The 14242-nt window shown below is 44.4% G+C and overlaps 1 protein-coding gene across 1 annotated transcript; it reads right to left on the minus strand.

Moving 5' to 3' along the window:
• Positions 1 to 921: 921 nt before the first annotated feature.
• LOC309411043 (calcium release-activated calcium channel protein 1) lies at positions 922 to 14023 on the minus strand (the record flags this gene model as incomplete). The annotated part of the gene is made up of 2 exons (XM_082007577.1): positions 13859 to 14023; positions 922 to 1488 (listed from the first exon to the last, which is right to left on the minus strand). The coding sequence occupies exons 1-2, from the start codon at positions 13970 to 13972 to the stop codon at positions 922 to 924; spliced, it is 681 nt and encodes a 226-aa protein (XP_081863703.1). The 5' UTR covers positions 13973 to 14023.
• Between the last annotated feature and the right edge of the window lie 219 nt (positions 14024 to 14242).

The following is a 14242-nucleotide window of genomic DNA, read 5'->3' on the forward strand; positions in this document are numbered from 1 at the left end:
TCTGAGGATTTATTAAAAATATATTTTTAATATAAAAGTACAAAATAATTACTACTTTGGCTTGAAATAAAAAACAGCAGTGGTTCTGATTTTCAAGCAAAAAAATTATCCAGTGATAATTTCCATCTAGTTCCTTCTTTTAAAAAAAGAGATTCCTAAATGGCAAATCTATCTCTCCAGATATGTGCCAGCTTGTGAGAACTTTAAAACAGTTATTGCTTTGCTTTTCTTCCAAGGAAGACTAGAGTAGTCTCATTCCTACTCATGTGGCCATACCACATCACAGTAAGACTAGTCACGGGTGTTTAGCGAGTTATAAAATGTGTAACTGCCACGGGAGAAAGGCGCGGGAGAAATCAGTAAAGTAGTAATTACTTGGCAGCAAAACATACTGGTGAAGGTGATGGGAAAGCTTTCACTCCTACCATCTGTCAGGCTTTCTAGAGAGAACAGCGCTAGCACTGAAACCAAGTGCTAATTGCTGCGTATCCCAAGTAATTTGTATCATGCCATGCAATATGGATCGGACAGACAAGCAGTATCTTCTAGTAAATGCCAACATCAAATAAAAAGAGGGGAAAAAAATCTTCTCTATCCATCCCTAACAAATACCCAAATTTACAGTTATTCTCTATGTATTTATACAGCCACCATTCAACATGAACAAGAAGCAATCTAGGCAGTGCTCAGAAGAGGAGGGATGCATGTGCAGGGCAAGCATACTCCACCGTCCGTCCCTTCAGATGTCGAATAGCCAAAATTTTATGAAAGGAACATTTTTTTTTACCTCTCTAAAGGGTTAGAACAACATTTATAATCTCTCCTTAAACGGTAATCAAGAGGTCAACCAGTTTGTCCACAGGGAAGTCAACATAACAAGGCAGAAGCACAATAGTGGGTTTATTTTCTTTAAGTACAGGTTTACGCAAAATGGGTAACAGCTGAGGAGATAGTATCACCTCTGTGATCCAGCTGATCCTGGAGCCGTGCAAATTCAGCAAGTTCATTCAGTTCTTGAAATTGCCTGTCTGTTTTATGGCTCACCAGTGACCTGTAGAAGTGGACTGCAAACACAATGAAAATCAATCCAAAGGGAACCATAATAGATGTTGATGCAATGGCTGCTGCCTGTCCTGATGTGATGGTAGAACTGTTGCTCTGGAGTGGATTATCAGTTTTCTTCTTTAAAGGAAGAAACTTCACCCAACACAGTAACACCACCTCTGCAAGAAAGAGCAAAGTCCCAATGACAGTAGAAAACGCCCACGCAAGCTCAATGTGCCTATGCATACGCTCATGAGGAGATTCCTTTACAGAGTTGAGATTATGCACGTTGCTAACAGCCTCTATATTTGGAAGAATGCAGGTACTTATCATGAGTGCAAAAAGATGAACTGCAACAAGGACAGTAGTACAGGCACTGAAGGCTATCAAGAGACCTTGAGGGTAGTCATGTTCTGCGTCTAGCTGAACTTCTACCATAGCCACCTGAAAAGCAAACAAACAAGAGATGCGATTGCCTACTTTACATATTAATCGACTATAGATTATTTTAACTTTAAATCATGTTTCTGGAAGATCATTTGATCCAAAGTAAGTCTGCAGACTGACATGAAGAGAAATTTAAATGCACCCTTTTCATTAAGCCCAAATTTAGGTCTGAGCAAAGGCCACCATTTTCATACTTACTGTTCTGTTGTAGAGCAATCCACCACTACAGAAACAGCACAACCACCCTGCCACCTCCAGCTCATCCCAACAAAACAGCTGAACTTTGCGATCAACATATTTGGACTCCTAAAGCGAAACATTTCTTCTTTCCTGTGTTATATTGTAGACGCAGCTTTTGATCTTTTACTACAGATCATAAATTTTGCTGGGTATTGGGAAATGTTTTCTCTCCCATATGTGTGTAGAATGAATACCGTATGAAGTCTTTTGAAGTAGGTATCTATAACATGAAAGCCTGTGAAGGCAGCAGACTGCCCATGACAATCCTGATGGTCCTTTCTCCTTGGATATATGTTTTTAAGTTCTGAAGAGCAGGAGCCTTTCATTAGAAAGATCACCTTTCCATGGGGCTCTCAGCTGTATTCTTTCACTCAAAATAAGCATTTAAGCAGACTTCAGAACACAGATTCAAAACATGAAAGTCTCCACAATGTCCATGGCAGCCAAGCAGGCCTGTTAGAGCCTGGAGGAAGGACAAACAGTAGTGTCCCAGAAAAGAGAATACAGAGTGCCCCCAGATGTCACTAGCCACTATTACTCTGGAAGCTGTGTTTAGCCTCATCTCTGGGCGAGCAGTGCTACCTCATGAAGATGCTCCAAGGTCCAGTCCTCCCCTACTGTATAGAGCCATGCTCTTTTATAAACTCAGACCTCCAAGCAGCACTAGGAAACTCATAAACCCAGCTCAAACTGATAAAGAAAATGAACTATGAATGAACTATGAATGCCTTTCAGGAGTTTTTAAAACTGTCAGGTGGTTTTAAGCACGTGCAGTTGATGAGCGACACTAATCCTAGCAGCTCTCTTGAAGAATAATCTTTCCTGATAAATCTGCCTTTCAGACAAAGCACAGTTCCAAAGAGGTAATAATACAACAAAAGCCTCTATGTTTAGTGCTCATTCTCAAAGGATCTCATTAAATAGACAAAACATGTTTTAAATGCAGAGAAAAAAATTAACAGCAATCTAAATATAAACACACACACGCCATATAAAAAAGACACAAGGGCTGCCATTGAACACAGCCCAGACCAATCCACACCAGCCCTTTCTGCGCCTTGGCTTCCCACTCTTGATCCTTCGTTGGAATGACTCAACTTGCTAGCCCAGCAAAAGCTAACCTGGTTAAGAAGTGGTAATCTTTTGCTAGCTTAGTGAGCTGAGCTCTTTCTGCGATGCCTCTGATGAACAACAAAGCCGGCACCAGCCCGTGTAACTGAGGAGGAAGCAGTTGTACCAGGACCCCAGGCTCTTGGCAGCACTAAGCCATGAGCCTAGCTCTTCTGTAACATACCAGTTTGCCCTCAAAAAGACCATGAAACCAGCTCATACAACACAAGTGCCTGAAATACATCAGCTCGTTTGAGTCCCATCAATACAGGCTTAGTCCATTACCACGTGCCATTAATGGTTTGGATAGTACTCGGCCTGTAGCTACAAACACCTCAATTCTCATTGAGCTGATATGAAGAAAATGTCATGAAGTGTGAGTAATACGGAAGCATGGAGACAAAGAAACTAGGACCCAAAGACAGCTGCAAAAACAGTAAGGTTATTCAAACCTCACTATTTTGTAAGAGCTGAGTCAAGCTACACCTAGTCTGGGATCCCATCTTCTCACACTCCCAGAACCAGCATGTTGCAGGACACCAGAACACTTAACCACTAACACACCAAACGTATTATACCACCCGAGGGTTTTGCTCAGACATGTTTCAACAGGCATTCAAGGCCATTTGCTAATATTTTAATTCCTTTACTGAAAGCTTTTATCGTCATAAGCCTAACCACCCAGCCAACTAGCAAACGGTTTCCAAGTGTTACAAGAAACTCAACAAGAAATTATATTAACGCGTATACAATTATTGCTTCAAGATTTTAAAATACCATTTCTCAACCATGGGAAACTTCACATTTGAGAGAATAAACATTTGGTCGTTCGGTTTCTCTTCTGCCAGATTGCTTGTCCCAACGCACTTGTGGGATGTTGGGCTTCCTGTGTTTTTCATGGAACAACTGCAATCCTTCACCACTGAGGATTCATTTTCATACTTATAAATTATTTTTCCTTGTAAATTTTCTGAGGTATGTCTAGACTCAAAACGACCCAGCACTGAAAGGCATTTTAATCCTTTATCCTGGTACCTATTATGTTAAAATAATCATGACACTAAAGACTTCATAAGATGAAGACTTTATTTTCTTTTAAGAACTGATGTATTTAATCCAACAAATATTGAAGACATTTTATATTTCCATTAATCAATGTATCCTTGTAACGATGATATCAAGCATCTGATTTTGAAGTTCAGTCAGACTCTCTTAATTCCAACGTACCAGCTGTCCTGGAGCTACTGTTCTCTTCCCATTTCAATAGAGCATCAAGAAGAAAACTTTTTTTCCTCTTCTTAGCCTAGCCTGAGCTAAAAATAAATGCTAAATAATTACATTTAATCTAAGTGTACCTATTTCTGATTTGGCCATAGTTACATGCATTATCAAAACAACATCTTGCAAGCAACCACCTCAATTTAAGTAGCATTCAGCTACTCGGATCGCTCCATGCCTAGATAAGCACTGACAGAACCATACGGACAACTATTAAAAGGAGACATCCAGACCAGGAATCCAAGTTTTCTTGGGGTAAAAAGACTTCATTTTAACATTGCTGGGTGTTTCTCTAGAAGAGTGACCCTAGGAGTACCTACAACCGTTACACACTGATCAGGTATCTTAAACCCAAGCTCAAGGTACACAAGCAAGGCTTCAGCTGTATGGCTGACATACATTAACAGAGACCTGCTCTGCACAGGAAGCTTGCTGGGTAGGTAGGCCCCAAATCATCTCTCACAAGAGTTTTCTGAAATCCAGCAAGACTGTAGTTGTTACTAAAGACTTGGCACAATTTATCCCATGAGCAGGAAAAGTGTTAACTTCCTTCAGCTCAAACAATACCATGCAATTACCTACTGTAATTCCAAGCGTACTCTCTCTGTAAGAACAATCACTTTAAAGGCAGCCTAAGTAGTAGTCTTCTAACGTGCAAAATAAGCTGGCAGCTGAGTAGCCGCCACCATACACACTGCCAATTATTCCCAGTTTGGGATGCTAACAAGGTGCCAATAAGGCAAAAGCAGGGCAGTCGGCCAGTCCAACCTTGAAGCCTCACATACACCTTCACACAGCTGAAAGCTGCAGGAGGGAGGCCACCTATCGCAAAGCGCCAAGGGGAGGGCAAGCTCCCAAAGGAGACTCCTAAAAAAGACCAGGACATCCCACAGGGGATGCATGTCTGGGCCAGTTCCAGCATCTTCTCCCAACTCAGTCCCTCCCACAGTAGTTTTCATGCCAGCACAGCCCTGACACTAAACACCAAGTGTCATTCATTCCTAATGCCAGGCTCCCTTGAAGTTAAGTCATACTTGGCTATCCTGCCAACAAGCAACACGACCTCCTGTCCACGGCTGGAACCAAAGGGAGGAGTACTAGCTGCATCAACTGCTGGGCCAGGGAAGATCCTACACCGAAGTGAAGAACAGAAATGCTAAAAGGGAGAAAACATCCACCTACTTTGAGAGAAAGCATTGCAATTTATCCACCTGGGAGACTACAGCAGCTAGAAAAATACTTCTATTGATACCAAGGGAATCACAGCTTTATAGGCTCAAGCCTCCAAAGGATAAGCGTGAAACCCTCACTTTGAACATTTAGGGTATACTTGCAAGACAGACACATTAGGTACAGCCCCACAACACACCGACAACTCTTTGCAGACCACAAGTTCTCCAGAAAGGGAGTTTGATGTTTTTCTTAAACTGACCAGTGACAAAATGTTATAGAAACTAGAGGGTATATGCATAAGATACAAAAGACATGAGAGTTTTTCATGGGTTCACAGAAAGGACAGGAAAAAATTATGCTGAAGCTAACTTGCTGGACAGAGACATCCATAAGCAAAGAGAAAATGCACGAAGTTGTGGTTGTAACTGACACTGGCATTAGAAACACCCTGAAGGCAGGAGTGGGGAAAGCAACACTTCTCTTTCCCATTCATTCAGGATTAACAGATACTTGAGAACTCGCTTCAAACAGAGACTTTTGGGGACGCTGAAGGACAGCAGAATGCCTGAAGGATTTCCAAGTCTACTGAAGTTGATGGAAAGTCTCCGGCGGGGCACAGCGAAGCCTCCTTGTGCTCATGTCTGGCAGAGTAACTCCAGCTTGAACTGTAAGTGAAAAATCAGTTCATGTTTTCTATTTCCTCAAACTGTCAAGGAAGCCAATTTGGGAACTCTTTCACTAAAAACTAGCAGAAAAACTGCCAACTCTTTTCAGTTGCAAGTCTCTGGGCCAAGCTTGAGCCAGGCACCTAAAACAAAAAGCTCCATTTTTCCATTATGAGGCCCCATGCCTGTTTTCAAACAGCAAAGCATCAGAAGTTCTTCTCTCCTTTGCTCATGCTGTGATTTCAAAACGGACAGATCACAACTGCTCTTGTAAGGCAACACTTACAAAAGCAGGCCCCCAGTGAGCTGATAGGATCCAAATCCATGCAAAGCCTGAACTCAGAGGTACACGCTGATGTTCCATGCAGGAGGATGTTCTCCCATGTCCTGGTTGAGAAGACGGGTCCCTCAGGGCAGGTCATTCATGTCTGCACGGTATCCAATACAACATGTTTCAGCACCTTCTCCTTCACCGCTTCTTTGAACACTTGCCACATGACTTCTACTGTGTGGCTACCATGCTGGAAGCATCTTGCCTAGCTGCATAATCACAGAATAATGTAGGTTGGAAGACACCTCAAGAGGTCATCTTGTCTAATCCCTGGCTCAAAGAGGAGCTAACTTTATCTTCAGATCATCCTGCAGATATGACTGACAGATTTATTACATCTGCAATACAGCTTCTTGACAAAATTAAAGGACCCTTGTGTCGTTAGGATGCAGGACTGGAGTTCTCATAAGCCTAAAGAAGGTGGGCATTCACATGCTTTCAGAGACAACTGAATTTAGGCACACAATCATGTTAAAGCTTCTGACAGTCCTGGATTTCAGAGCCATGGCAGCCTGAATACTATCACAGTGCAAGAAATTTAACAACCTGCTCTCTAGAAGAGTCTGCATTTCAATTTTATTTAATATTTAACATCCTGAAGTAAGTTCATTTCACTTGCGTATAATGCTTCCATGACTTGTTAGACCGGAGTGGCTTAAAAGAAGCTCCTACTTGTAAATGAAAATCAAAATCCTGAATGCTCTGAAGGTTTCTATCCATACAAGAGCACTTACACAGTGCCTCTGACAAATACTGACTCCGCTGCTTCGCAAGAAGTCACCAATATACACTAATAAGACTATTTTCACCATCAGTAACAGTTAATATAAAGAACCAGTCACATACATAGGTGCCAGTGAAGCTCATATTGCTACTGAAATCCAGGATAAGCAACTGTCCCGGTTTGTCACTTGTTCATTTTTACCACAGCAGTAGGACAGAAATTAATGACTTGCTTCAAATTTTAGCATTATTCCCCAGTTTTATAATCTACTAGACAGTATGTTAGTTTTACTTAGGTTGGTTTTAATTCCAGTATAATGCAAGCTTCAAATTCAATTCCTGTTTTAAAATAGGCGTTTCTGAAATAAGTATCCAGGGAAAATAAAACGTTACAGACAACGATCAGAAGAAAAACAAAAAGGAATAACTGTAGTAAGAGCCACCCATGTAGCAGGTCATATTGACACTCAAGGCTTTCAAGACGTGAAAAAAGGTAGCTGCTCTTTGTTATCGTGTAATAAGCAACAGCAGTGAACAGAGTATCTTGAGAGCTTTCTGACTTCATCACAGGCTTACATCTTTTCAGAATCAGCAGCCACTGCTGTAGAGAAAAGGAAATAAAATGCCTTATCTCAAGTAAACCTGTATTATCTAGGAGCTATTTATAGAAGACTTCCTCTCCTCCCCTTCCCCACAAAGATGACTCTGAGCTCTGGTCGGCAGGAATACAACATGGGCAGTGCTGGAGCGTGTCCAGAGAAGGGCAACGAAGCTGGTGAGGGGTCTGGAGCACATGTCTTATGAGGAGCGGCTGAGGGAACTGGGGTTGTTTAGTCTGGAGAAGAGGAGGCTGAGGGGAGACCTTATCGCTCTCTACAACTACCTGAAAGGGGGTTGTGGCGATGAGGGTGTTGGTCTCTTCTCCCAAGTAACTAGTGATAGGACAAGAGGAAATGGCCTCAAGTTGCGCCAGGGGAGGTTTAGATTGGATATTAGGAAAAATTTCTTCACTGAGAGGGTGGTCAGGCATTGGAACAGGCTGCCCAGGGAGGTGGTGGAGTCGCCATCCCTGGAAGTGTTCAAAAAACGTTTGGATGTGGCACTTCAGGACATGGTTTAGGGGACATGGTGGTTCTGGATTAATGGTTGGACTTGATGATCTTAAAGGTCCTTTCCAACCTAGTGATTCTGTGATTCTGTGAACTGCCATACTATCACAGTATCAAACACTAGCATTAACACGCAGCTGCGAGTCACGATTGAGTTCAGCATGCCATGGATAGACAGTTTCAATATGGACAGAGCCGCAGCCGATTCAAACTCCTCGCCACTTCTCCACTAGAGACCTGATTTTAGCTAAATACGTTCTGTAACCAGGGGGCTGTGGACAGTAACTACTGATGGCCCCGCCATGGGATGGCTGCAGATTCATCTCCCCTGCCTCACAAGATGCTACCTGACCAGCCTAAAGCTCCAACCACAAGTGCTCTCCTGTCCTTTATATCTGACAGTCCGACAAGAATCACAGAGCAATAAACCAATGTTATTAAAAGTTACTAGGTTTAAATATAGACAGTCTCATAAGGACCCATTTAATGGAATACTTTGAGAAATGCTGGCTCTCGATATGACCATACTCTTACTATGTCTACTGCTCATGCAATTAGCTGCCTTGCGGACTGTCACAAGCAAAACCCCTTCAGAAAGGACATCAGCCTTATTAAACACACCAACCACCTCTTCATGAACGCAAGTCTAGAATTATCTGTAAACCCTTGAAAGATTGTTCTCACCTCCTCTTCCCTGGCCACAGCTACCATTCCTAAATAGGAAACTGACCAAGAGGACAATTTTTATACAGTCTAGCACGTCAGGAATGGCTTAGAAGAAAGCTGTGTTGATCGAACATCGCAGTTCCATTTTCTAAGGGTCCATCCACACAGTGAGAGGAGTATGTGAATCTTACCTGGAGAAGTTAATCGGTGCTACACCACCTTCACCTCACTGAACCAACACACACACCAAGGCAAAACTGCACACAGTAATCACCAAAGTATTTTAATCAATACCTAGCTGCAGAAATATTTTCTTACCTTCACTTGCTGCAGCTAGGACTAGACTTGACTACATCTAGTTAGCCGTACAGTTATGCGTGTAAGTGACTCTTCATAGCATGTGCTACTCTTAGCAGGAAAAAAACTCCACACGCATAGAAGTGGTTTCTCCAAGTTGGTTTCTCCAAGTCTTGAGGTTCACATCACAAGGCTATTTCAGTAACAAATTCCATCTTCTACCCCATTGCTTGTCTATGTATGGGACCACAGGGGAAAGTCGAGAACGAGATGGGTGTCATGGCATCACTGGAAGCTAGCACTCCTCTGGCCATCTCCTCAGCTCCCAAGTCAGTCGGTCTCTGTTTTCCTGACAGTACTATTAACTCCCAGAGACAGAGCTCTCACAGAGTGTCTGCACCATTCATTAAGAGCTATAAACAACTCATAGAAAGATTCTGTATGAGCCAGAATCAGTCACTAAAAATTAAAAAAGTCAAAATAATGATCTTATTACTGGTTTTATACAGAGGAGAATATAAGCATCATTTATCCACTAGTCTAGAAGCTTGACTCTGTGCATTATTGTACATTTCAGAACAGCAAAACACATGAATATTTGCTAAAGCTAACACCGGAGTACAAATATGGGATTTAATTGCCTGCCTTACTCGTCTACAACCTTGAGACAGATGCTCAAAGGAGTAACAAAACGTTGCTTTCATGACTGGAATAGAAGAAACCTTTTATATGGGGGAAGATTCTTCAGAACACAGTTATAACAAGTAAGTGCAATAGCAATATCAAAGGTAAGCGGCAGCAGAAGCTGTGAAACTGGCCCTGTAACACTTTCCTGCAGGTTACAAAAATGCAGCTGTTGCATGTTATTCTACCAGCTAAATCCAGTTAAATACAGTTAAAACAACTTCTATAGTGAGATCACTTCAGTATTTAGAACCGCAGAGTAATCTTTAGCGGATAAGGACTATGCTGTCTTGAGTATCTGTATGGCACTGACAGCAGCAGGGCCTGGGTCCTACAAGCATTACTTCAACATCAACTGTTATTATGGAAATCTGTCTTATAAATATTTATCAGAGCAGTCAGTCTTTTACAAAAGATGACTAAAGCTGTCTTCAGAAGACTGTATTGGCTATATTTCAAAGGCAAGAGTTGACAGTTCCTTGATGATACTCAGTATTTGAAGCATATATATTGCTACCTAGACAACAGTCTAACTAGCTTGAAACATTAGAGGTATTTAGCAGAAAAGCATGCTGTCTGGTAACTAATGTCCTCCAAATCCTAACTTAGTCAACCACAGTGGCCATGCAATTTACATCCCTAATTTAGGCTCAGGTATTTTCACATAGTTGTTAACTGGTGGACGGAAGGCAATCTTTGAGTTTTCCAGTTTGATGACTATTGGGATCTAACAACTTCCCTATGATATTTGTGACTGTGGTATCATGACATTGTTATACTCTGCATGATACATCCCTGGTGACAAAATGATGCTAACAAGTCCACTTAATTGTTCAAACAAAAATAACCTGCCAGCAGCCTGTCTACACTGGAGCTTTTGATACTGCTACCGTAGGTGTGGATGAGCTAGTGCTTGCAATATTGTATAAAATCTGCAAAATATTTCCAGCATTAAGATAAACTGGATTAAGAAATAAAGACAGGCATGGAGGAAAAAACCAATCATACGTCAATATCTGTGACATAACACAGTGAGAAATACTCGATACCTCCAGCTGGCACCTGGAGGGAACCCTCTGTTCTTCATGGACTACACACACCCTTAAAATCTACAATTTCTCTCTTTACCTCTTACAATGCAGGGGATTGATATAACTTGCTGGCCTCATAAATTGAAAAAGCATACTGAATGCAAGATTACAAGCTTCACAGATTTCCTCTTAGACGTATGGCACTAGATGATACCATCTATGGAAACCTGCACAAAGTAAGTGCTCAGGTTTACTTGTGGGAGCTTAGCTCTAACATCAGTTTGCAATCACCAGACCCAGCAACTGTTAGTGGCAAACCATGATGTGTAGCTCTGAAACAAAACTAATTGTAAAACCGGTTTTTAATCAATCTTCCCTGCGGAAGCGTAACACCTGTGAGTTTGAAACCTGGCTAAGCATTTCATATCCTACACATCACTGACCCAGGCAATCTCTTGCCCTTGGGGTGCATCATTTAACTGGTGTATGCATAACCAATCTTGAGGTAATAAACTTTGCAAAATGGCGGCAGTTACACGCAAAATTAGTCCAAAATAAAGGATCAGTTTAGCGGGGATAAACTTAGCTCATACTAGAGGATGCAAGTACTGTTTAATTAAAGAGCAAGGATCAACTGTGCTGGCATGGAAACGAGCACATTCCACTCCTGACAATTCCCATCAATTTGCTGGGCGGTCCTGGCTGTGTCATTTAGGCTCTTTCTTCCTAGTGTCGATAAGGAAAACAGAGGAACAATGTCGCTTAATTGCTGTTGTAAGCTCTAGATCTAAGACTAGATTGTACTTCAGTAGCATTCTGTTCAAAATACCAGGTGCCAAGGAATCTGCTGAATTTAGTAAACAATGCATAGGCGTGACAGCAGAAAGAAGGCCCTGCTTTTCAAGGTAGAAATTGTGAGGGACAAATTTAAAAGATAAGCAAAAGTTATTAAAAAGAAATCTAAAGATTAAAGTCAAGTCAGCTCTTCTGAAAATAGCTTAGGAAGTCCGAGCTACAGGACTACCGGTCATAGCAAAACCAGTGAGGCTACAAGTAGATTTCCAGAGTGACCTTGCTAAAGGAATTAAAAAAAGGTGGAATTTTTTGAGAGGGGTAACTTCCTGGAAATTAAAATATGATGAACGTTCACATGTAACATTCCTGGCAACTAGAGATTTTGTTGATGGGAACAAAGTGGCTTTTTCCTGAAATACCCTAACCAACATAAATTCAAAAGCAGCACTTTTCAACTGCAGGACACTGAACCCTTCTAGAGAATCAAAAACGAAGTAGAAGCAGCCTCCCCTCGTACATCCATGGGATTTTGAGAGTCCATGTAGCATATATTTAGAGAAAAGCCAAAGGGATTTGAGAGATTAAGTATCACTTAAATAACAGAATTTTTATTAATGCAGATGCAACCTCCCTTAGATGAAAATTTGTAAAAAACAACAAACCACACGTTTTTTTCTGTGTTTTCTCTCTCAGTGCAAAAGCCTGACTCAAGAAACCACCCTGACAAACTGCTCTGACACAGGAGAACGGGCGTACAACAAAGAAAACTCATTAGCAGCAGCGGAGTATGAGCTAGCAGCCTGGTGCGTGTTACCCAAGGAGAACCAACTCAAATATGCCGCTGCACTAACACAGTTGCCTGTCAGTCAAAGGAAAAGCAGTCCACCACCACCCCGAAGAGCTGTGGTCTGTTTTTAGCCGTTGAGGAGGACAGTGACATTTATTTGACCGTCAGAAGGCTGCTGCAGACTGGCTGGCTGCTCTGTTTTCAAACAGCATCCTCTTAATTCGAACCGGCCATGACTCTTACGGGCAATATAAGAGAGGGCTGAAAAAACGCACCTTGTTAAAAGCGGGGCAAAAATCAAAACGAAGCAAATCAGAGCTGCACAGTTCGGTATTTACGACTATGAAGCATTTTAACACCGATGAATAAAGGGGCTGACTGCAGAGTTAGCAGCTTAGTACGTTAGAGGACTGGACGGGTGATGAAGCCATATTCCAGTCTATATGGAACTTTCATTTGAAGTAATCAGGATTACTAGACTACGTTTCTGTATCAAATCCGAAAGCAAAAACATGCTAACAAAAAAGACGTTTCTAAAACATGCACAAAACTCCAAAGTAAGCCACACCGAAGATTTCCTTAAAAAAAAAGGAAAAGGTAGAAATAATCGCAACTACAGACGACCAATGATGGATGGAAAGAGTCGGAGGGACACCGTCAACTTTGATCAGGTTTTTTTCTTCGTTTATCTAAAAATAGCTCCAGCACAACACCTGTCCTCGCGGCTGTGGGCCGGCGCGGAGCGCGGGAGCGCAAAGCGCCGCAGCCCCGGGCAGAGCGGCCGGGCCGCGCCGGGCGCAGCCCGCTTTGCTCTTGGCAGCGGAGCACGACGCGAAGGGAAGCGCCGGACAAAAAACCCGCTAACCTCCACCTTCAAGGCCGCCTACGGCGTCTCCTACGAGCGCAGGCGGGAAGAGCGTCCCGCCAACGTGATGTTCGGCATGCCGAGCACCCTCCGCAGGAAAAATAAGCAACGAGCGGAAAATCCCGCTCGAGGTGCCGGAGGTACGTGGCGGAGATAAAAGCTGCAAGGCAGCTTTTTAACTTGTGGTACTGGCAGCTCTCCCCAAGAAAACGGGCTACCGCTGCGAGCCCACCGGAGCATGCCGGGCACTCCCGCCCGGCCCCGCGGCACCCGGGGCGGCCCCGCGCCGCCGCCTCCTCCCCGGCCCGGCCGCGCTGACCCCGACTGCCCGGAGGGCGGGAGGCCGGGGCGGGCCGGGCGCTCCGGGGAAGAGACGCCAGGGCGCGGCCCCGCTTCCCGGCGCCCCGGGGTGCCCACGGGCCGCCTCAGGGGGCTGCGCCCGTCCCTGTCCCCCCCGCCCCGCTGCAGCCACCAGCCTGAGGGGAGGCAGCGAGTTTCCCCAGAAAAAAAGAGAAGCGGCGGCACCGCTACCCGCGGGCGGCTCCCTGCTGCCGGGGAGGCCGCGGGCCGCCTGCTAGGGCCCCCTGCCCGCCGGGCGAGGCCGGCCGCTCACCATGGCGAAGCCGGAGAGCAGCGCGGAGGTGCGGCTGGAGGCTTTCAGCTTGGCGCGGCTCAGGTAGAGCTTCCGCCAGGACAACGCCTGCATCGAGTGCTCGTTCAGGCTCATGGGCTCGGGGCGGCGAGGCAGCAGGCTGAGGAGCGGAGCGGGAGGCACACGGCGGCAGCTCCTTCCGGCGGCAGAGCGAGGGCACCAGCTGCGCTAACACCCCATGGCGCCCGGCGGCGGCTCCGCCGGTGCTGGGGCCGCGCCTGCCGCCCCGGCGCTGCGAGCCTGCGCGCCGCCGCCCGCGGGGCACCGGGCACCGCCCCGCCGCCGCCTCATTGGCCGGCCCGGCCGGGCCGGCCCCCAGCGCCGGCTCCTGCTCGGCCGCTTCCC

Source organism: Phaethon aethereus, assembly GCF_964289735.1.
Source record: "Phaethon aethereus genome assembly, chromosome: 17".
NCBI lineage: Eukaryota > Metazoa > Chordata > Aves > Phaethontiformes > Phaethontidae > Phaethon > Phaethon aethereus.